At 37.4% G+C, this 20000-nt stretch overlaps 1 protein-coding gene across 20 annotated transcripts in view; it reads left to right on the top strand.

Moving 5' to 3' along the window:
• plekha7b (pleckstrin homology domain containing, family A member 7b) overlaps positions 1-20000 on the top strand; it is a 115196-nt gene that overhangs the window by 49664 nt on the left and 45532 nt on the right. For 19 of the 20 annotated variants that reach the window (XM_058401771.1, XM_058401754.1, XM_058401762.1 and 16 more), the window contains 5 exons: positions 3359-3442; positions 11422-11533; positions 14078-14182; positions 15284-15356; positions 16016-16116. In XM_058401771.1, the coding sequence (XP_058257754.1) occupies positions 3359-3442; positions 11422-11533; positions 14078-14182; positions 15284-15356; positions 16016-16116 (475 nt within the window). Of the gene's footprint in view, positions 1-1977; positions 2154-3358; positions 3443-11421; positions 11534-14077; positions 14183-15283; positions 15357-16015; positions 16117-20000 lie in introns of those variants that run through there. The other variant, XM_058401768.1, reaches the window with a different exon arrangement.

Below are 20000 nucleotides of genomic sequence, written 5' to 3'. Positions count from 1 at the left end.
GTAACGTTGACTCTTTACGGGTAAACCTTGTGAAAAATCATGCTTCTGATGATCAGTTATTATATTCAGAGCCATATGATGTCAGATATTCCTGTAAACTCTGAGAACATGGTATGGGATTATTCTGCTCTTGTATAGCAGACTCTTTTCAGTGAATTAGATCATTTGATTCGACTCAATCTGAGTCGACTCCCAAATGATTCATTTACTTTTATTTTTTTTGCAAAAAAATCTTTTCCTATCTTACTTTTGCTTTTTTGCTGAATTTGTTAAATCCACAAGGTGCTTCTAATGTGCATGGACATGCAGAGTAAGCTGAGTCATTCATATACAACACATCAGTCTTACTGTCTCAGCTGAATCACATTGATGTGGGAAAAATAGCATAACGGTTGATGTAGTGAACATGAGCCGGTTTGGGAAAACCCATCGGCTGTGTTCTGGGAAACAGACAAGCACATTTTTAACAGTAATTTAATAGTAAAGGAGTAAATAAAACATAGCCGCACTAATATTTATTCACTCCAAGACTAAGGCTGTGTCTCATTCAGCTCTCTGGCTCCCTAGTTGATGATTCTGTGCATTGTGTACTCGAGTTAGGGTGCTGTTAAGGAGCCTCGCTCACTACACACTAAGACACTTGATTTCTGGTGACACGACAACGTTGTTAATCGTGTTGTAAATCATCCACACGTTCATTTCTCAGCCACAGATTGGAGCCATGTCTTTAATTTTCTCTTCCTGCATGATCGTAGGCTAGCTAGTGGACTATTAAAAATCATAAAACACCCCTTTTTTATTTTTCTATGCTAGAATTTTTGTGATTTATTTATCTATCTATCTATCTATCTATCTATCTATCTATCTATCTATCTATCTATCTATCTATCTATCTATCTATCTATCTATCTATCTATCTATTTATTTATTTATTCTTCCATTTAATTCCCTCCCTCTTTTCAATTTTCAAATTTTCTGTTAGAATTTCCCCGTCATTTAATTATTTATTTATTTATTTATTTACGTGTTCCATTTAATTCCCTCCCCTTTTCAATTTTCTATGCTAGAATTTTCCGTAATTTATTTACTTATTATTTATTATCTTTTGTTCCATTAAATTCCCTCCCTTTTTCAAATTTTCTATGTTAGAATTTTCTGTTATTTATTTATTTATTTATTTATTTATTTATTCTTTTGTTCCATTTAATCCTCCACCCACCTTTTAAATTTTTGATGCTAGAATTTTCCGTCAGGTTTAGAAATTTCAGTTCAGGTGAACGTGAAGGAGGTGTTTCCTTGACGAAATCTCATCTCTGTGTGTGTGTGTGTGTGTGTGCGTGTGTGTGTGTGTCCGAATTAACCCTCTTATCACGGCTGAATCGTGGCGGAGCAGAAGACAGAGCCCGTGTTAATAGTGTGTTATCTGTATCAGGTGCTTGAGACATGCTTGTTGTCCATATGAGGTAATGCAGTGCAGCACATTCCTGTGTGAATGACAGACTATTTACAGACCTGACCGACACACTCGGTCACACGGTGCCACGGGGAGCGTTTGACAGCTCCGTCTCCATGGCGACGAGGAGGAGGAGGAGTGTGTGTATGATAAGGAAGGGCTGTTGAGTTTGGAATGTTTTTCCTGTCATGCTTCATGTACTACTGATTCAGTGTCTGTGTGTGCGTGTGTGTCTGTGTGTGCATGTGTGTGTGTGTGTGTGTGTGTGTTGTTATTTTTACTGATTTAGAGCTAAATCTTGTGGAACCAGACATTCAGGTCAGTGTTTCAGCTCTATGTGTGTAGGTGAGGAGTGATGTAGGAGGTGAAGAGTCACTCAGGTGCACTTCAGGCTTCACTGCAGCCTGTAACTCACACGTCACTCTGAAGAGCAGAGACTCAGAGCGCAGATAAAACCATGACTGGGATTTTAAAATAGAGCTGGAGCTATTCGTGTCGAAGAGGCGGGGCACGGAGTCGGATAATCCGTGACGTCGTGAAGGAGTGAAGGAGAAGATGTGTGGCGTGTCGATTTAAAGAGTAAAGAACTCATACTTGATGGATGAAAAAACAGAACAAATAGAAATTATCTGTACAGATGTTGGATACGCTGCTGAGATTACGGAGATTACCGAAAACAAGGAAGTTTGGAGAAAGAAAGGTGGAAATTGTTGATATCCTGTTTCATTAAAGAGGTGTGTGTGTGTGTGTGTGTGTTTGTTATGGTTGTCAGGGGGGTGCTATGTACTGATGTACTAAATAAACCATTCTTTCACACAGTTTTTCACTTCAGCAAAATATCAGGGTTGTTTTTATTTTTTCTCGTTTTGCATATTTGTTTTAATGAATATGCAAATTTTGCTGTTTCTGCTTAAAAGGTTACCGTAGTGGGCGGAGTCAGAGCATACTGATTAATTTATGAGAGGTAGTGGGATTTTACCGCAGCAGGAAAATCACTGTGTGTAAATAAATACAAAATGAAGGGCAGGTATTAAATTAGTTAATGTGTTTGTTATTATTATTATTATTATTATTATTATTATTATTATTATTATTATTATTAAATAATAATATTAAATAAATAATAAATTCAGAGATTTATTTAAAAAATATTCAAAGACAAAATAACACAATAATAGCATATAATAAATTATCAATAACAGAGTAAGTTAATGCACAAATTAATGAGATGTGTTTGTATTTTTAATGACAAATTTGACACTTTTTCCTGGGATGAAAATAGCTGTTAATGCGTTAATTATTCACTTTATTTGCCTAATTATAAAAGAAAAATAATTAGAATGTGTATTTTGTTAAAGTTTTTGTTGGTCTGCTGATGCGTTATTATTTATAAGATTCTCTAAGCGTAATTTTAGTGGAACTGTGCATCCCCTCCCTCACTTTAGTTAGTTTTCCCTCCATACAAGTGCTTTAAAAGTGTATTTAAATGTAGAAAACAGTAGCACACTAACGTGCTAATGGATTAAAATGATATTATTGTTTGTTTTTTTCATCGTCTTTAAAACATCGTCCTCGTCTCGATCTTAATGGCCTAGTTAAAGTAACGACTGAAGCCCATAGAATTCAGATCAATACAGTAACAGTGCTGCTGGTGAGTTTGTGCTGAGCTCGGCACTGTGTGTGTGTGTGTGTGTATGTGTGTGTGTGTGTATGTGTGTGTGTGCTAGCGTCAGCCAGCTTTTTGGCCTCAGGCCTGTTCCACATTCTGCACAGTGCTGGGAAACTCATCCTCTCTCTTGGTGTGTTCCTGTAGAATGCATGACCGCTACACACAGACCTATCATGATGGACGCCTCGTGTCGTCTTGTTTCTGACCGTCTCTCTGTCCTTTTTCTTCTCATTCAGCCACAACCAGAGAACCACGGCGTTCCGGCATCCCGTGACGGGTCAGATATCTCCGGAGAACACGGATTTTTTCGTGCAGGAACTGTGAGTGTCTCATCTTTCTCATATCACTGCTTCATGTTTCATGAAACACACAGAGTGTCGTACTTTTGCAAAAAAAACAAAAACAAAAGTGAAGCTGATGTTGAAGTAATCCACGTGTTTTATTCCTCTTACACTACAGCAACTTTCCAATGTTCCTACTTTTTCTTTATTAAACAACAACGTTGTAGTTTTTACCTTAAATCTAAGTAAAGAAGAGCTGAAACTGGAGACTCCTTCCTTCTCTTTGCATCAGTTTTTAAATTCTATTTATTATTAGTGTAGCGTCTGCCGTACGAGTCCCTGTCAATGAGTTGTTACTATGGAAACGATAATATATCAGATCGGGCACAGTGACAAACCTATCAGAACTATCAACATCTCTCGACCAATCAGAATCCAGAATTCACCAGCGCTGTGGTGTAAATATTAAAACGTCACTGTATCAGATTAATTTCTTCATGACTTTCTTTAATTCACTTCCACACTTTTAATACCTTCCTATAAAATTTACTGCCCACATTGTGCTGGATTATTATCATGGGAAATGGATTTATGGTAATGAGCCAGGATTTTGCTCACATGACTCTTTTAGCGTTTGGCTTTTAGACGCTGTAAATCAGCTGGACACGTCCAGACGTAATGACCGTAATGGCTTTTTACTTCTCGTCTCTACTTGCTGGGTTTAACTTCCTGATAAAGTGAGGGATGTCTATCTATCTATCTATCTATCTATCTATCTATCTATCTATCTATCTATCTATCTATCTATCTACCTATCTATCTATTTATCTTTCATTCTATCTATATAGACAGTCAGACAGTCTGTCTACCTGCCTGCGTGTCTATCTATCTATCTATCTATCTATCTATCTATCTATCTATCTATCGGAAACACTTGCTGTAAAGATTTTGACATGCTCTATGGATTCAGATTGTGTCTTTTATATGGGATTGCAGGTTTGCTTAATAAATATGCAAATTAGGGGTGGAGTCTATGCAAATAAGTCAGTTCAACAAGCTGAAATCGCTTCCTTCTTTAAATTAATACACCTTAGCTGCAGGTAATGGTTTCCAGTTTGTTTCTGATTTCATTTAAAGACAAAATCAAAACTTTTACTCCAACTCTGTTTTAAAACAAATGCCTTTACACGTGAATAAAATGTTACACACGATGAGGAAAGCGCTATTCGCCCTCTTCCGCATACATGACCTCACAGACACTTATGATTGGCTGGTGTTGCTGTGATTGACAGGGGAGAGAGCGTATGCCCCTCCCACACACACAGAGAGCCCAGGATTTAAACATCTGGGTGAACTTTGACTTTTGAATTTGTGAACCTCGGATTTTGTGAGTCAATAGGAAACAGGATTTTGCATCGATTAAGAAGTCTGTCACTAATAAATATATAAAGTGAAAAAGTTTAAAGAACATTTTTCAAAACTGCAGACGTAGCACTGAGCTGTTAGCATAACAGTTTTTTCTCCTCTGCCATCAGTGCTAAGAGTTTTGTTAGCAAGATTCACTTTCACTTGTACTTTTCCAGAAGTTTTTCTGATTTCTGAGCCGTCAGTCGACTCACTTGAATAGTTTCCTTTCTTTTGACATCTTTATAAATCGTGTGTGACACGCCCACAAACCTCCCGATACATCTGAGAGTCTTTGGATTCGCAGTTTATTATGTCCTACTCTCTTAAAAAGAAACGGTTCTCCATAGAACCTAAAAGAGTTCTGTTACTTAATTCAAAACTCCAAAAGTAATGGCACTCATTTGTTTCACTTATAGAACCATTTTAAAAAGAAAGCTTTGTCTCTGTCCATGTGAGTCGACAGGGAAGGAAAAGGTTCTGAAGTCCAGAACCCTAAGATTCTACATAGAACCCCAAGGAACCACTTTTTCTAGGAATGTAACATCCTGCTCCTGCTCCAGAGGAACCCCGAGATGATCATCTCTTTTAAGTAACAGAACCTCAGACTCTTATTCGAATAAAAGCAGCTCATTTTTCACTCAGAGAGACGACGGTCCTCCCCGAGGCTGATTGATGCGTCTCATTAGGAACGCTGTTTATGGAAGGAGTGAGCTAAACCTGTGTCACAGCACACGGAGAGATGACGTTAGCATAACCGTATGCTGACATAGAAGTGGGCTAAAAGCTGGAGTGGATGTGTGACACTGTGACGGTGTGAAATCTTGCAGCCCGGTGCTGAGGATGTAATTAAAGTCGAGTCGTCACAGAGTGACACTTTTCCTCTTTCTTTCTTCGTTCACTGAGCTTTTTAGCGGGACAGATGTGCAGGAGTGAAAGTTCGTTAGCTTGTTAAAGAGATGCTCATTATGTCCGCTTCAGGCGCTAGTAAACAAACCGCTTTGTTGTGAATTTATGGATTTAAAATAATTACAGAAGTTTTGTTATTCATGTTAGTCATCAAAATTAAATGAATGGGTACAAACAGCTAAACAATAATCATAGACTATTAAAAAAACTCATTTGCTATGCAGATCATTTTCAGGTTTTAATATCTGCAGATCAGGTGCTTATTTTAATGTATTTATTGATTGATTGATTGTAAAAACCTTTTAAATAATTAATTAAAATCCTTTCCAGATATAGATTGACATTTTTTTTATTTAATTTAGCTAATTTGCCATATTTGCAGATTTATTTATTTATTTATAATAAAAAATTAATAAAAAATTATTTCAAATCTTTTCCAAGTAAAATCTTTATTCAGTGTCACAGTTTCAGTGTGAAGGTGTGGACAGAAGGCATTGAGGTCATAACTGCAGTTTTGGTCATATTTGCGATTCAGTGCTTGGACCCCGATTATCGCTGCTTGTGGTTTTATACTGATTATTATGACATCCATATAACTGTGTTTGTTTAATACGTTAATAATAATAATCAGCTCATCTATCTATCTATCTATCTATCTATCTATCTATCTATCTATCTATCTATCTATCTATCTGTTCTTAAAGCTACACAAGACTTTCTCACACAAACACAAAGGAAGATGCAAACTTTTTCACTCCCTCCTAAACACACAACTTTTTTTTTTTTTAATTTTCCTCTCTCTCTCTCTCTCTCTCTCTCTTTCTCTCTCTCTCTCTTTGTCTTTGTTTGGCGTTCCTTTGCTTTCTGATGTTCTGCTGGAAAACAGAACCTCGCCTAGCAGCTGCTCATCAGTGGAAACGCCCGAGTCTGTATCACTGTATCAGCCTTCCTGACACGCAGGGTGTGGGCTTCAAGTTCTCATTAAAAAAAAAAAAATTCCGATCTAGATTTGGAAAGGACTGTTTTTCCCGACTCACACACACACACGTGTTTTTCCTCCATTGTGAGGACGTTCCTCTGACATAATGATACTCTAGGTAGTAAATACACATACTTTTCTAAATTTAACGAATTAATTAATTAATAATTTTTAATAATTATTTAAATTTAAAGCCTTTTTTGTGAGGATCTGCTGATTGTGAGAGCTGTTATTATATTATATCATTATGAGAGCCTTTAGTGTTTTTGTGTCCTCACAAAGGGTTATATATGTATACACACACACACACACACTGTCATACCCATTTGTACTGAATATGGAGGTGGTGGTTAACCACAAGCTTCTCGAAATCATCTACACTCCCGGCCTGTGGAGATGGGTGTGGATCAGGGACGTAACTGGAATCCAGTAGGTTATTTGAAATGAACGGATAACACGTGCTACACAGATGCACACTATTCATTTCATTTTAAAATGTTTATAGCGCGTCTGGAATATGATCCTATGGGACACGGCAAAAATTTCCGGAGGTTTCCACTTTCATGTGGGTGAGCGAGCGGTCAGATGTAAAACTTGCTGGACAAACAGAAATGGTGTTATTAACAAAAACATGAAGCACTGCATGATGGATTCATTCATTTGTTCATACATTCATTTATTTATTTCTTTTTATTTTTTATCAAATCGTCAAAGGGTTTTTCTTTCCTCTATTTGAGACTCGCATAAAGCTAGTGTACATGTGTGTGTTACTGCCATCACACCCAAATTACACCCCTGTGTGTGCGAGCAGGATCTAATCATCAGTCTGGACTCTAATTAGACTCTCAGCCTGCTTCTGAAATCCTTTATGCCGAGTCTCCTGGACAAAAAGAGACGCAGGTAAACCAACGGAGGAAAAAAGAGTTGGATAGGAATGAGAGAGAAAGGCAGAGAGGTGTGAGGGAGGAAGTGGAGTGTGGTGAGCAGATCCACCTCTGAGCTTCCTGATGTTGTGATGTTCAGCTTTGGACTCGGACTCGGGGCCTCGTGTTCCACAGGAAGAAGATCCTGACCTCGAACATGGAGGCAGAACAATGAGGGGTGTGTGTGTGTGTGTGTGTGAGTAGTTTCGGTCACTGTCTCATAGCGTAAGCATGCACTGTTTGGAAAATGAAAGCATCAGCTTGTTGTGGGGTTTCGAAATCTGCTTAATGGGGTGAGTTCCAGCTGTTCATGTTGTGTTTCTCTTTGGGGTTTTTATTTTCGTACTTTCATTTTTGCTCACCATCTTCCTGTATGCTGAGTGTGTGTGTATGTGTGTGTGTATGTGTGTGTTTTGACTAATCATTAATTCTTGTTAATTCATTATATAGGTGAAGATTTAACCCCCAGAAGATGACAAATTCCCTTTAATAATCTCAGATTCATGAATTGTCTGAATTTTTGACACCTTTAAAGCCTTTAAAAAAGCTGTTTATGATTTTATGTAAAACCATGTATATACTTTTTTTCTTCCATTAAAACATTGCATCAAATCTTTTATGTGTGAGACAAAGAGAGAGCAGATTGAGTATAAAAATGTTCGCCTAAGACTTCACATCAATTACATCAAGACAAAATGTGGAGAATAATTCATTTACTTCTGTTTTTATTCGAGTTAGTTGTGTCTCTCAGCAAATAAAACATGAGACTCAGTGGCAGACCGGCACTTTTACCAGCCCAGTGGACGAGCAGCTGGATTTATGATTTGTCCACTACTGTGTAAGGGTGCACAAACTTTTGCATTCTAGTCAAATGCATAAAAATAACTGGGTTACAGAAGTGTAAAGTGAAAACCAGTGTATATTTATTGCATGACACACTGATAAACTTGCTCCAACCCACACACACACACACACACACACTGACACATGGCCGGGACATTCTGAGTAATCCTGTCACACACTGTCACACTATAACTTCACACACTCAGCAAAACAATGCTGATGAGATGACACTCCAGTCCAGTCACACCCTGTTAAAAAATAAAAAGATCCATTACTGACCTTTTAAAAAATTATTTTTATTTATTTTTCATTTGATTTTATATTTAAGCTGTTGCACTTGTTGCTAGCTAAAAGTGGAAAAGACCAAAATAATGAGCTATGTGAGTAAGTTCCATTCCACAGCTGAGTGTGTGTATGTGTGTGTGTGTGTGTTTGGAGTGCCCTTGACCCAGAGCGGTATGACCCCGCGTGTTTTGTTTGTTCCCAGAATGCCACTTGCGGTCAAACACGCTACAGTACACGAGGCTGGGTTTCTCAGCGATCCTGATATAACCCTGTTAATACCAGAGATCGCTCGTGATGCGAGAGATCGGAAACGGAGCGTGTGAGGAAGACGCGAGTGCTGTCCTCTACCTCGTAAATAGAAATGTAATATGTCTGAGCTGAGTGTATTCAGAGCATCGGAACAATCCGTGGCTCATAAACACCGAGCTGAGATGAAGCCCAGCTCTGACTGCTGATCACATCGTCACGGTTTCTATAGTAACGACTCATTCGCTGTGATTAAAATCTGTTAATCATAATAATCAATGACTGATCTGTGAGAGGATGTTTATTTACGTAAGGAGTCTCCAGTGTCAGAGGGAAAGCTGAAAGTTTTCTGACATCTTCAGGACAGGGGGGGTTTATAGTTTTTATAGTTTAATGAAAGTTTCTGTTTTATTAACTGTTTCTAGCTGCTATAAACAACGTGAGAACAGAAACTTAATGTTAATGACGTCATAACAGTGGGTGGAGTTAATGACATGCAGTGAGAGTGGGCGGGATTAATTACATGTCATGACAGTGGACAGAGTTAATGTCATGTCATGACAGTGGATGGAGTTAATGATATGTCATGACAGTGGGCGGATTCAATGACGTCATGACAGTGGGCGGATTCAATGACGTCATGACAGTGGATGGAGTTAATGTCATGTCATGACAGTGGGCGGATTCAATGACATGTCATGACAGTGGATGGAGTTAATGTCATGTCATGACAGTGGATGGAGTTAACAACCTGTCTTGACAGTGGGCGGAGTTAATGTCATGGCATTACAGTGGGCGGAATTAATGATAATTAATTTTAAAGTAATTTTATTTACATAGCGCTTTTAACAATGAACATTGTCTGAAAACAGCTTTATAGAACATAGGAAACAAACAGTCCTAGATGTTTAGACAAAATCATCCCTAGTGAGCAAGCCTGAGGAGACTGAGGCGACTGAGGAGAATGAGGCGACTGAGGAGACTGTGGCGACTGAGGAGACTGAGGAGACTGAGGCGACTGAGGAGACTGAGGCGACTGAGGAGACTGAGGCGACTGAGGAGACTGTGGCGACTGAGGAGACTGAGGCGACTGAGGAGACTGAGGCGACTGAGGAGACTGAGGCGACTGAGGAGACTGAGGCGACTGAGGAGAATGAGGCGACTGAGGAGACTGTGGCGACTGAGGAGACTGAGGCGACTGAGGAGACTGAGGCGACTGAGGCGACTGAGGAGACTGAGGCGACTGAGGAGACTGTGGCGACTGAGGCGACTGAGGAGAATGAGGCGACTGAGGAGACTGTGGCGACTGAGGAGACTGAGGAGACTGAGGCGACTGAGGAGACTGAGGCGACTGAGGCGACTGAGGAGACTGAGGCAACTGAGGAGACTGTGGCGACTGAGGCGACTGAGGCGACTGAGGAGACTGAGGCGACTGAGGAGACTGAGGCGACTGAGGAGACTGAGGTGACTGAGGCGACTGAGGAGACTGAGGAGACTGAGGTGACTGAGGCGACTGAGGAGACTGAGGCGACTGAGGAGACTGTGGCGACTGAGGCGACTGAGGCGACTGAGGAGACTGAGGCGACTGAGGCGACTGAGGAGACTGAGGCGACTGAGGAGACTGAGGCGACTGAGGCGACTGAGGAGACTGTGGCGACTGAGGAGACTGAGGCGACTGAGGAGACTGAGGCGACTGAGGAGACTGAGGCGACTGAGGAGAATGAGGCGACTGAGGAGACTGTGGCGACTGAGGAGACTGAGGAGACTGAGGCGACTGAGGAGACTGTGGCGACTGAGGCGACTGAGGAGACTGAGGCGACTGAGGCGACTGAGGCGACTGAGGTGACTGAGGCAAGGAAAAACTCCCTTAGAGATGGTATGAGGAACCTTGAGAGGAACCAGACTCCAAAGGGAACTCATCCTCATTTGTGTGACAGCGGAGAGTGGGATATGAACAATGTCCTTTCTGCAGTCATGTACAGTCAGTTGTGTGATGTAGAATGTTAGTGTGTGTATTAATGAGGAGGTGGTTGTGGTTGTCGTCCTCAAAGTCCACATAGAGTTGGCACATAGGGTTATTACAATGTCAAGGTTTTAGAGTTAACATGAGAGTATTTTTCAGGGACAGAAAAACACACCAGATATGAATACTTCATTGATTATCTTCTGCTTAGTCTTCAGCCGTCTCTAATACTCAAAGAATTTTATTTTTTATTTATATTTGAAATTCTTCCTGTTCCACTTTTTTGCTTGTGTGTCCTGTATTTTTCCTGTGAGGAGCTAAATTCTCTCCAGGGATGATGTTTTACATACTGCTGCTTTAATTTCAGTGTGTTATCTTATTAAAGTCCTGATGCTCAGAGAGAGTGTCCTCCTGCTGCGGTGTGTGTGTTGATGTCACGTGTGATGTGTGTGTTTTCTTCCCGCAGAGGGAATTCCCACATGTCCAAGCCGCAGTCAGAGCCGAGACCCTCCAGCATGGTCAGCGAGTCCTCCGTGGCCGTCACCTCGTCCACCGTGGACGGTCCCTCAGGACTTAAGGTCAGTACTCTGATGTCATGCATGAGGACACTGATCTGATTCAATGCTTTTTATCCATTTAGAGTTACATTTAATGTACAAACGTACACGCGGGAAAGGAACGGTTCTGTTTAGATCCTAAAACGGTTCCGTCACTTGCTTCATCTAGTGTATGGAACCTTAAAGGGATCTTTATATAGAACCATTTTGAAGGGATCACTGAAAAGAACCCAGTGTTGGTTCTCTGAATCCGAATCACATGGTACTTTCTAGACTCATTTAGGGGTTCTTTTATTATCTATTATTGTTATTATTATTATTAATGCTCTTATTATTATTGTTATTATTATTATTATTATTATTATTATTATTATTATTATTTGATGACAGTGAAGCTCCGCCCCCTTACTGAAGTGTTTCATTCTTTCAGTTTTTCAGAAATTGAGTCAACTCTTTGATCTTTTCTAAAAAAAAATTTAAAAAAATCTGTCATTCGTAAACAACAGCGTTGTTTACATAGAGATAAAACTCCAAAAGTAATGGCACCCAATTCAGTCCTAATGTGACTCTTTCAATAGAGCTCTCCAAGGTGTCGACATAGAACCAGATTTATTTTTGGTGGTAAATTTGGGTTCTATTTGCCATGTACAGAACCCCAGGGATCTGTATAGAACCCTGAGGAACCTCTCTCTTTTTTTAAGAGTGGTATATATCACCATCCAATCTTTCCTCTAAATACCAGCATGATTTTAAGTCTTATAAAATCAGTCCCATGCTTTAAACTGGCGGAACTTTGGCGCCGTTTCCGCCGCATTAGTGGAGCAGATTGAATCTAATTTTTTCCCAATGGAAAAAAAAGAAATCGCTAACCTATTACAGCCTCGTCTCGGCTCGTTCGTCGCGATCGGAGCAAAAATAGCGGAACCCGATTTAAACGTCTGTAATAGATATAAAAGATAAAAAGCATGGAGTTAAAGTGCAGCAAGAGCCGAGATGCAGACGTTCAATCACAAACCCCATAAATCTCTCAGGAAATAAACAGCTGGAAGAAATTCCTCGGATTTTAGAACAGATCCCGGTGTTTAAGCTCAAAAGTTGATGCTGTGAATGAGTTGTGGTGTTTAGGAGGAGCTTTATGTGCTTTAAAAACTTTACAGATTAGTTCAGATTAAAAGATTTGACACATTGAATAAATTAAAGAAGTGTTGCTTTTATAATAAATAACAAAATTAATTAAAAAATTCTGGCAGATTGATGAGATAAGAGGAATAAAACACGCAGAGACGTGCTTTTGGAGGAAAATAATCAACTTTAGAGCAGGAACAGAATCATGAGAACCTACTATAAGTGATTCAAACACACACACACACACAAACACACACACACACCTTTATTGAAATAGACATAAAAACTTCTTTACATGATTCTCCTGCTTTGGCTTTGATCCTGTGTGTGTGTGTGTGTGTGAGAGACTGATACTCAGTCTGGATGTTTATTTGGGTTCGAGCCCACATCAGTAGGTTTGGTCCACTGCCAGTCCACCCTAACAGCTGTAGAGCCTCAGACCCTGGAGGTTCCCGTATTCAGATTTGGCCGGCCTTCCCGTTCTCCTAGGATAAATACGACACTCATAAATCACCGCGTTAACGTTCACACTCGAGCGGTAGCACCGTCGTCCGTCTTTAGCCACGTGACACATGAGCTTTTCTTCATAAATTCAGATCTCGTCGATCAGTGAGCAAACACAAACAACAACAAGAAAATTCTTTTCAGATCCATTAAGGATTTGGATTTTATACAGTAAACCTGCATATGGTGATGTATGAGCTAACCATATCCACACACACACACACACAACTGCAAAAAATAAGTATACAGATAATGCAGCTCATCCACTGCAGCGCTTTAGCTTCCTCAGACACGCACAACTATTACTCTTATCCTAGGGTGCCATTACTTTTGTCCTAATGGAATGAGTAATCTCGACTGTGTATAAAATCCATGCATTAAGTCGTCGTCAATGATACGGTTTGAAGCCGATCGATCCGCTTCACGTCAGCGTGTGTTAGTCTTCACCTCGGGAATGAAGTCGGGAAACGACACGGACATGTTTCCTGACTAACGGGATAACATGTACATGCTTCTCTGAACGATTTCCGAATAAATTCACTTGATAAATGAGGCCATGTGTTGCTAAAATTAGTAGTGGATAACAGCGAGCTGACAGATAGCCAATATGTTTTGCTTTTGACAAATGGACTGTTTGAAGAATGCAGCAGCAAACTGCCAGAAATTTGCCTGCACCGTCTGTGTGTGTGTGTGGGTGTGTCTGTGTGTGTGTGTGTTTCACGCTTGCTGCTGAAGCTCCATGGATGCATAGATGGAGTTTGTATTAAAATGACTGCTGACAGTTTGGCAGTTTTTATTAAAATGAGTCCAGCGTGGAGACGAGTATCAGCCGCATTGTCTTATTAACCTGAGCAGCAAACTTTCTGCAATGAGAGAGGGTGAGAGAGAGAGAGAGAGAGAGAGATATTAATATGAGTGTCTTTTTTCCTGCTTTAGCCTGTAAAATCCAGTGGAAGAATTCACAGCTTTGGAAAAAGAGATCACTCCATCAAGAGGAACCCAAACGTCCCTGTAGTGGTCAGAGGATGGCTTTACAAACAGGTGAGCTCCATAACACACGCGCGCGCACACACACACACACACACACACACACAGAAAGGGTTAAAGTGTGTGGGTGAAAACATATCAGCACAATCAATATATACAGGCCGTTATGAATATGCAACAAATATGCAAAACAGAGGGCGGGGTTTATGCAAATAGATGTAATCAGAGGTGAGCTTATATGAAGAGCTAAAAAATATGAAGAGCTGAAATTGAAACTCCTGACCAGTGACTTAAATCTGGCTCTAAAAATTATTATTTATTAATGATATCTATTAGCTTATTTTATATTTACTTATTTGTATATATTTATAGCAGGTAATTTATTTAATTATTTATGCAAACAAACAAAGAAATAATAAATAAATAAATATTTATAAATTTATTTAGACATGTATTATTTTCATAAATATTATTTATTAATATTATTTTATATTTATTTATTTATTTAATACATTCTATTTGTTTTAATATTATAATAAAATATTATAAATAAATAAATTACTGTAATTTGAGACAGCAACTTGTCCTTTGAAATCATATTTCCAATATTACAATAAATAAGTAAATAAATAAATATTTATTTATTTATTTATTTATTTATACAATAAAACAAAGAAACAAATAATAAATAAATAAATATTTATAAATTTATTCAGACATTTATTATTTTTATAAATATTAATTATTATTTATTTGACATTTTTATTTATTTGTTTGTTTGTTTGTTTGTTTGTTTGTTTAAATTAATATGGGAAACTAATCTCACCCTAATAAACCTTTTCCACTGGAGCTTATAGAGAGATGATGAGTCAATGAATAAAGACAGTAAATTGAAGAAATTACAGACTATGTGTGTGTGTGTGTGTGTGTGTGTGTGTGTACGTGTGTACAAGTCTCTCTATCTATCAGTGTTATTTCTCAGAAATGAGATCAAATGAATCCTGGTGCAGAGGGAAATGCTGTACCTACAATTCAATTACAGAGGCCACTATTTCTATTCATTTTTTTGTTTTACTGTAAATTAAAATCCTCCAGCGAATACTAAAGAGCTTTATCCTGAAGGAAAGCTGAATAAACGATGTGTTTGACCTGCAGGACAGCTCGGGAATGAGGCTGTGGAAGAGGAAGTGGTTTGTGTTGTCTGATTACTGCCTCTTCTATTATAAAGGTGAGTCTTCATCACGACTGCTTGGGATTTATAAAAAAATAAAAAATAAAATTAGCCAAATAGATGAAGGATAGGGAGATTATTTAGTGGCTAATTTTTGTTTAGAAAAAGAAAAATGCAAAACAACATATGTATCATACCTATATTTTGCATAAAAATGTGTTACAAAAGAGGGCGGAGTTTATGCAAATGCATTCATTCAGGGCCTTAAACAACACGGGGGGGACGACTCCTTTTTGTTATTTGAAAAATAAATAAATTTAATTTTAATAATGAGAAATTCTCTAAAAAAATATTTTTTTCTCTTTTAAGATGCATTCTAAACATCTGCACACTTTTGAATCATATTATAAATAATTTAAAAATAAATCTTTTTCTTGATTTCTCTTTCTCACTAACTGTTTAGAAAGAATAGAAAGCTTCTCGTAGGCACTTCCTGTCCCTGTAGAAGGATGTGGATAATGTTTTTCATCATATTTCCTCAAATGAGACACAACAGGATCAGAACTGGAGCAGATGTGGAGAACATCTGCATCAACATCTGAACAATTACAACCGTTATTTCTTTTGTTTTGTCTTTCTCGGGGAAAGCCGTACCGTTTCGAGATCGGATATGGGGTTTATTTTCCTCTGGTTTGTTCTGTGCTCTGTGTGTGCAGACAGTCGAGAGGAGACGGTGTTGGGGAGCATCCCGCTGCCGAGTTACGTCATTTCCCCAGTGGAGCCTGAAGACCACATCAGCCGCAAGTTCGCCTTTAAGGTAGATCCCTCGTTTGGCTTGGTTTGGGTTATTTCTCTTGTTTCATGCTTTTGCTAGTTAATTGAAGGAGAGGTGGTGAGAAATCCAAAACATCTATCTCCTCGGGTGTAGATAGTGAAGGTCAGCTCCTTTTTTTCACTTATTCATTCCTGTCAGTGTTTTCCTCAGAGAAATAAGCCTTAGATCTTATCCACACGACTGCAAGATTTCCATCGAACCAAACTGCGGACAAACTTTAACTCATCTACCTCCATTTTCTCAGAATTGAATCAAATGAATCTGAAGAATCAGAATCGATTCAATTCAGTGATTCATTCACATAATTATTTAAGTAAACAACAATAAAAAAAGTAAAAAACATCATCTGAGGAATGTGTAGAACTGAAAACCTGCTCGTAAAGACGCTCTCGTTGATCAGAAAGAAAGAGATACGCTGACTGAAACACGGTAAACATTCCAGCCAATGAAGTGTGTGCAGATATCAGAAAAATGACCAAACAAAATTGGATAGGATATTTTCTCAAATCTTGCCATTTCTGCCACTACAGCTCTGTCCTTTGGCTCAACAGCTTGCAATAAATCACAGAAACAAACAAACAAACAAACAAATGCAGAACACACGTCAAGTTTGAGTCACTTCCATCGTTCGAGTCGATTCAGATTCGGATCACTATCTTTCTCACTATGATTCACTTGGAAGAGCTCTGAGCCTCTTGAACCTGAATGTGAAAATGATTAATGTTAGAACTAAGAACAGTGATAATGATAAAGACATCAGCTCTTGTGTCTGAATGAACTGAATGATGATGAGTGTTGTGGTGTTTAGTGCTGATTAATGCTTTGCATGTGTATTAAAATATTCCTTGTCTTTGTTTCCTAACTGATGTCTGAGGCTCTGCATGGAAACATGTCTCCGTCTTCCTTCCTGTATATTAATTGCTTTATCCTTTAATTACCAAGCCTTCAGTTTCACTTTCACCTCTTTACCTCTCTGTCTCTCTCACTTCTGTTTCTGTGTCCTGGAGATTCACGAAACGCCTCTTCACAAAAAGCCATGCAGCCAAATTTTGATTCTGTTCACACAGACTACCTGAAGGGTTTAACTTCGTCTAAAACACACACTTTCTTAAAATAAAAATATCACTTTGCATTAATAAGGTTATAAATCTGTGGTGCTTTGTTTAGGATTTTATTACAGAGCTTGACGTTTGTTCGTGTTTAGCCCTGCCCACTTTTTAAATTGATATTTTTATATGATCACGTCCAGTCAGATAAGAGCAATCATATTCTCATCAAACTGTCATGTGATCAGATAAAGAAAGAGCTGCAGATTACAGGCTTAACTCCAGCGTGGAGTGGAAATGGGATTCTGTCTGGATTTTGTGGATTTATTTATTTATTTATTTATTTATTTATTTATTTATTTATTTATTTTATTATTTATTTTAAGTCATGCAGATTTGGTGCAGAAACTCTTCTTTTTTTAAAATAAATAAATAAAAACCTTCACAGGTTCTAGGTGTTAAAAAAATCAGGTTCTAGGTGTTACATTTAAAAAAAACCCCAAAAAAACCTTTAGAATCGGTTAATACAGTGCCCTCCATAAATATTGGCACTCTTAGGAAATATGGAACTTTTTTTTCTTAAATAAATAGAATTTATTGATTAACCTTCTGATCTCTTCTTAAAAAATTCAAAAATATATACTGCTCTCAGTGACAAAACACAGTTTTAAAAAAAATTATAAATTATTGGCACCCCTATAAATTCGCGCGTGAAGTAAATTCGCACTGATATATTTTACATTTTTAGTACATCTGATTGACTAAGAAACAGGAAATTGTTCAGCCCTGACTTCCTGTTTCTCAGAGGTATAAATCTGAGGTAACATACACTCCAAATTCCTGTGCTCATAAATACCAAGCTCATAAATACCATAAAAAACAAGAAATATGGAAGTGATGTGTGGCAGAAGGTTGTTAAGCTTCACAAAATGGGAATAAGAAAATAGCAAAAGTAAAGACCATCACCATCCACCATCAGGGCAAAAAGTAAGAAGTTCCAGTTAACTGGAAATGTTACGATCCTGTTAGTAAAAAGATTTTTAAAATATTATGTGGATAATGAAAGGTTTTTATCTTCCATAAAATGCTACCTTGAACTCTTTCTGAAAGGAAAACAGTTTGTTGTCGGATTACACAATGAACCTTAAAGGATTACTCCACAACCCTCAGAAGGGCAGATGTTCAGATGTTTAGATGTTCTCCTGGTTCTCATTCAGGGTTCCTCGTTCTTCTCGTCATATCGTTTCAGACCCAGAGAAGAATAACTGAGTCTCTAAAAAAAGTAATTAATTATATCATGCTTTAAAATAAATTCTATCATTTATTAAAAAAATATTTTTAATTGTAAATTTTTGGAAAGCATGTGATGTGATGTTGGAATTTTCTTTATATATAAATATAATTTTATATATATATATATATATATATTTTTTTTTTTAATTGCTTTCATTTTTGTTTCTTTTTTGTCTTTTAGAATCATGGATTTATTTTTATCATGTAAAAGAATTTACATTTATTTAAATAAAATATTACAGATATTTATAAAATATTTTTATATATTAAATTATAAATATTTATAAGTAAATAATATTTATTTATTTTATAAAATTTTATTTTACATGTTAAATGCAACACATTTTGGAAATTTGTTTTGCTTTGAGTATGTACAGTATCAGGTCTGAGAATCCTGATGTGATGTTTTTGGGATATTTTTGGATTTTCCCATCGGTCCAATCTCTTTAAATCAGATGTTGATGAATCCGAGCCGGAAAAGATCTGATTGGTGCTGACGGGAAGTGATGTGGTGATTAGGACGATGTTTATTCTGTCAGAGAAAAGAACAATGCTGCAGGAATGTTTGCGAGTTGGTCCCCTCAGGCTCTCACCTGAGGCTCTTTCGTTTCCTGTGTGCTTTGTGTGTTTTGTGTGTGTGTTTTGCGTGACATGCCGTTCCAGCCTCTTTACACAGCTCGTATTTGGCTGTAATGTGTGTGTTAATCACGAGACCTGCTCTCTGAACACTACATTCCTTTTAGCTGCCTTTAAACACACAAAACGACATGTTTATGGAAATCTTGTGTTTCTGGTGCGTCGTGATCATTTAGGTCAGCGTTCTAGTGCCTCTAGTGGTCGGTAGTGGTATTGCGATTAAACAGAATTGTGTAGATATTAAAAATAAATAAAATTGTAATAACTGAAACTTTAAGGTGAGGAATATGTGTATTACACTAAGTTTAAAAAACACATATATATTTTTTATAATTTATTTTAAATTTATTTAACATGAATTAGCTTTATGAGTTACATTTATTCATTTATTCAGACAGATTTTTAAATTAATAACATAAATTAAAAAGAGAGGAATAAAGTACCATATGATAATGACATTGAAATATATTAAAATAAAGAAATAAAATTTTTGCTTGTGGCTGTGCTGCTTTCTTTCTTTCTTTCTTTTATTTTTTCTATATTTACTTTTCTTTTCTTTTCTTTTTTTTCTTTACTTTTCTTTACTTTACTAACCCACACTAACTCACTAACTACTTACTTTTTAGATTTTTTTAACAAGTTAATAACCAAACAAACCTTTGCGTTCAGCTATGCAGCTTTGATACTGATTGTTTGTTTGTTTGTTTGATTGATTAATTGATTGATTTACTTACTAACATACTTTTTAGATTTTTTTTATTTAATAAAAAAGTAATGAAAAAGCTACAATAACCCTTGCTATCTATTAATTAATTAATTAATTAATTAATTTATTTATTTATTTATTTATTTATTTATTTATTTATTTATTTATTTATTTATTTATTTATT

This window comes from Hemibagrus wyckioides, linkage group LG10, assembly GCF_019097595.1.
Source record: "Hemibagrus wyckioides isolate EC202008001 linkage group LG10, SWU_Hwy_1.0, whole genome shotgun sequence".
Lineage (NCBI taxonomy): Eukaryota > Metazoa > Chordata > Actinopteri > Siluriformes > Bagridae > Hemibagrus > Hemibagrus wyckioides.
This window is presented reverse-complemented; position numbering and strand designations above follow the sequence as displayed.